Source organism: Coregonus clupeaformis, chromosome 17 (assembly GCF_020615455.1).
Source record: "Coregonus clupeaformis isolate EN_2021a chromosome 17, ASM2061545v1, whole genome shotgun sequence".
NCBI lineage: Eukaryota > Metazoa > Chordata > Actinopteri > Salmoniformes > Salmonidae > Coregonus > Coregonus clupeaformis.
Window position 1 is genome coordinate 13,586,167 of NC_059208.1, and position 5,000 is coordinate 13,591,166.

The window sequence follows — 5,000 nt, forward strand, 5'->3', positions numbered from 1 at the left end:
GTATGTTCACTAAGTACTGTATTAATATACCTGTGTGTCTGTATGTTCACTAAGTACTGTATTAATATACCTGTGTGTCTGTATGTTCACTAAGTACTGTAGTAATATACCTGTGTGTCTGTATGTTCACTAAGTACTGTATTAATATACCTGTGTGTCTGTATGTTCACTAAGTACTGTATTAATATACCTGTGTGTCTGTATGTTCACTAAGTACTGTAGTAATATACCTGTGTGTGTTTGATTGTAGGTTGAATCTGGGTTGGTAAGTTTCTAGCCGCCTGAGGCTCAGTAAGCCTTCTGTAACGTACTGTAATTATCATTATGTGGCACAACTCACACTACAGCACCGTCATAAAGAACTCCTGGGCTGCGTCCCAAATGGCACCCTATTCCCTATATAGTGCACTACTTTTGACAAGAGCCCTAGTGCACTATATAGGGAATAGGGTGCCATTTAGGACTGTTGAAATGTGGGACTGAACCCTTCAACAGTCCTCTACAAAAAAAAAAGAGTGTGACTAAAACACAAAGAACAATGTTGCTATTTAGAGATTAAGGACGGATCTAGAGGAATCCATCAAAAATAGACAATTTATTTTGTCTCCAGTAATTAGTCTTGCTTCTCCCTGTTTCTGAACAGCAGGATTAGTCTAGGAGAATGCAGAAGTCGTATCAGTATGCAAATGTGGTTGCTGCATACACAAAATATTGACCCTCTCCTTGACGATGAGATGTGCAAAAGTACTAAGCGATTCCAATGAAGGATTTGAACTAACAAAATTTATTTTCTATTCAGAACATTTTTTGAGCTCCAAGGTGCAGCTCCCCTGCAGCCTGCAGCAGATGTAGGGGTTAAGTGCCTTGCTCAAGGGCATAACGGTAGAAGATGGCATCTAAGGTAACAATGCCAGCAAGCAACCCTTCTTTTTTTTGCCCGCTTATCTAACCTCAAGGCTTCCCGCAGCCCAAATGTCTAATAGCAATTCCACATTTAGAGCTAGCCGGAGTCATTATACTGTTAACAAGACGGAGCCTTCAGTCTTTATACTGTTAACAAGACGGAGCCTTCAGTCTTTATACTGTTAACAAGACGGAGCCTTCAGTCTTTATACTGTTAACAAGACGGAGCCTTCAGTCTTTATACTGTTAACAAGACGGAGCCTTCAGTCTTTATACTGTTAACAAGACGGAGCCTTCAGTCTTTATACTGTTAACAAGACGGAGCCTTCAGTCTTTATACTGTTAACAAGACGGAGCCTTCAGTCTTTATACTGTTAACAAGACGGAGCCTTCAGTCTTTATACTGTTAACAAGATGGAGCCAGTCTAACAGTATCTCCCAGAGAGCTAGTTCAATTGTTTATCTCTTGAATACTTCATTTTGCTTCTGCTCTTCTCCTCTGAATTGCTTCTGTCGTTATGGTCTAACCTGTGTCTAGTTTCAGATAACTCCAGGCATGCTGCAAATAAATGACAGGGCTTTTGTGTGCCTCTGTGGCCTTCTTTTGGAGCGTCTCACTATGAGATCTCTGCCACACTAACACCTCATAACAGGCTTGGGAATATAAATGTCTAATCAGACACTCGCCAGTCTTTATAAAGTCTCTGTCTGTCTGTCTGTCTGTCTGTCTGTCTGTCTGTCTGTCTGTCTGTCTGTCTGTCTGTCTGTCTGTCTGTCTGTCTGTCTGTCTGTCTGTCTGGCTGTCTGGCTGTCTGTCTGTCTGTCTGCCTGCCTGCCTGCCTGTCTGTCTGTCTGTCTGTCTGTAGATCCTCTCTGTGTGAATCAGAAATGGAAATGTTCCAACAATACAGTCCCTCCATGAAACAGCTCTCTTCCTGTCACCACACTGACACAAACAAGACATTCATTGTTGTGGAAATATGAAAGATGAACTTTAGCACAGCACCATTGAAGCTCCCTCCTCATGTTATTTACAGTATCTCTCTCTCTCTCTCTCTCTCCCTCTCTCTCTCTCTCTCTCTCTCTCTCCCTCTCTCTCTCTCTCTCTCTCTCTCTCTCTCTCTCCCTCTCCCGCTCTCTCTCTCCCTCTCCCTCTCCCTCTCCCGCTCTCTCTCCCTCTCCCTCTCCCGCTCTCTCTCTCCCTCTCCCGCTCTCTCTCTCCCTCTCCATCTTTCTCCCCCTCCCCCTTCCCCCTCTCTCCTCCCCCCTCTCTCCTCCCCACCCTGATCAAACAAACATTCATTCATGACAACATATATGTGGTCCTCTGTAGTTCAATTGGTAGAGCATGACACTTGTAACGCCAGGGTAGTGGGTTCGATCCCCAGGACCACCCATACGTAAAAATGTATGCGCACATGACTGTAAGTCGCTTTGGATAAAAGCGTCTGCTAAAAGGCATATTATTATTATTATTATTATTAGCAGGAAGCACCAGTGATTCGGTTAATAAAAAAGTGGTCAGATGACGCAGATGCTAAGCTACAGGACTGTTTTGCTAGCACAGACTGGAACATGTTCCGGGATTCTTCAGACAGCATTGAGGAGTACACCACATCAGTCACTGGCTTCATCAATAAGTGCATCGATGATGTCGTCCCCACAGTGACCGTACGTACATACCCCAACCAGAAGCCATGGATTACAGGAAACATCCGCACTGAGCTAAAGGGTAGAGCTGCCGCTTTCAAGGGCGGGACTCTAACCCGGACGCTTATAAGAAATCCCGCTATGACCTCCGAGCGAACCATCAAACAGGCAAAGAGTCAATACAGGTCTAAGATTGAATCATACTACACTGGCTCTGACGCTCGTCGGATGTGGCAGGGCTTGAAAACTATTACAGACTACAAAGGGAAGCACAGCCGCGAGCTGCCCAGTGACACAAGCCTACCAGACGGAGCTAAACCACTTCTATGCTCGCTTCGAGGCAAGCAACACTGAAGCATGCATGAGAGCACCAGCTGTTCCGGATGACTATGTGATCACGCTCTCCGTAGCCGATGTGAGTAAGACTTTTAAGCAGGTCAACATTCACAAGGCCGCAGGGCCAGACGGATTACCAGGACGTGTACTCCGAGCATGTGCTGACCAACTGGCAAGTGTCTTCACTGACATTTTCAACATGTCCCCTGACTGAGTCTGTAATACCAACATGTTTCAAGCAGACCACCATAGTCCCCGTGCCCAAGAACTCTAAGATAACCTGCCTAAATGACTACCGACCCGTAGCACTGACGTCTGTAGCCATGAAGTGCTTTGAAAGACTGGTCATGGCTCACATCAACAGCATAATCCCAGAAACCCTAGACCCACTCCAATTTGCATACCGCCCCAACAGATCCACAGATGATGCAATCTCTATCGCACTCCACACTGCTCTTTCCCACCTGGACAAGAGGAACACCTACGTGAGAATGCTATTCATTGACTACAGCTCAGCATTCAACACCATAGTGCCCTCTAAGCTCATCACTAAGCTAAGGATCCTGGGACTAAACACCTCCCTCTGCAACAGGATCCTGGACTTCCTGACGGGCCGCCCCCAGGTGGTAAGGGTAGGTAACAACACATCTGCCACACTGATCCTCAACACGGGGGCCCCTCAGGGTGCGTGCTCAGTCCCCCTCCTGTACTCTCTGTTCACCCATGACTGCATGGCCAGGCACGACTCCAACACCATCATTAAGTTTGCCGACGACACAACAGTGGTAGGCCTGATCACCGACAATGATGAGACAGCCTATAGGGAGGAGGTCAGAGATCTGGCCGTGTGGTGCCAGGACAACAACCTCTCCCTCAACGTGACCAAGACAAAGGAGATGATTGTGGACTACAGGAAAAAAGAGGACTGAGCACGCCCCCATTCTCATCGACGGGGCTGTAGTGGAACAGGTTGAGAGCTTCAAGTTCCTTGGTGTCCACATCACCAACGAACTATCATGGTCCAAACACACCAAGACAGTCGTGAAGAGGGCACGACAAAGCCTATTCCCCCTCAGGAGACTAAAAAGATTTGGCATGGGTCCTCAGATCCTCAAAAAATTCTACAGCTGCACCATCGAGAGCATCCTGACTGGTTGCATCACCGCCTGGTATGGCAACTGCTTGGCCTCCGACCGCAAGGCACTACAGAGGGTAGTGCGTACGGCCCAGTACATCACTGGGGCAAAGCTTCCTGCCATCCAGGACCTCTATACCAGGCGGTGTCAGAGGAAGGCCCTCAAAATTGTCAAAGACTCCAGCCACCCTAGTCATAGACTGTTCTCTCTGCTACCGCACGGCAAGCGATACCGGAGTGCCAAGTCTAGGTCCAAAAGACTTCTCAACAGCTTCTACCCCCAAGCCATAAGACTCCTGAACAGCTAATCATGGCTACCCGGACTATTTGCACTGCCCCCCACCCCATCCTTTTTACGCTGCTGCTACTCTGTTAAGTATTTATGCATAGTCACTTTAACTCTACCCACATGTACATATTACCTCAACTACCTCAACTAGCCGGTGCCCCCGCACATTGACTCTGCAACGGTACCCCCCTGTATATATAGCCTCCCTACTGTCACTTTATTTTACTTCTGCTCTTTTTTTCTCAACACTTTTTTTGTTGTTGTTTTATTCTTACTTTTTTTGTTTAAAATAAATGCACTGTTGGTTAAGGGCTGTAAGTAAGCATTTCACTGTAATGTCTGCACCTGTTGTATTCGGCGCATGTGACCAATAAAATTTGATTTGATTTGATTTGATATTATTTCAAGGCCTTCTTTCCTGGATATCAGTTGTTTCTTACCTTGTCCGGAAGTGTGCCGGATGTGGGCGTCCATCATACAAAGATAAAAAGTCATATTCCTCCTCCACAGCGAAAGATTGAAAAACTATATGAATCCTGTTCTTTTGTTCTGCTACGATTACCCAGGTACAGTTGGCACCATTAGGATATCCGTATGGGAAACCTGGACTTTCTATAGTACCATTCTTTCCTTTTAATGTCCCTCCACACGTATGAATGAAACCTGGAAAGAGAAGAGGAAACAACC

General features: G+C 46.2%; 1 protein-coding gene across 1 annotated transcript in view; it reads right to left on the bottom strand.

Annotated features, from left to right (window-relative positions):
- LOC123492948 (CUB and sushi domain-containing protein 3-like) overlaps positions 1 to 5,000 on the bottom strand; it is a 186,587-nt gene that overhangs the window by 180,941 nt on the left and 646 nt on the right. Inside the window, exon 2 of the mRNA XM_045226706.1 lies at positions 4,754 to 4,976. Within this exon, the coding sequence (XP_045082641.1) occupies positions 4,754 to 4,976 (223 nt within the window). The remainder of the gene's footprint in view (positions 1 to 4,753; positions 4,977 to 5,000) is intronic.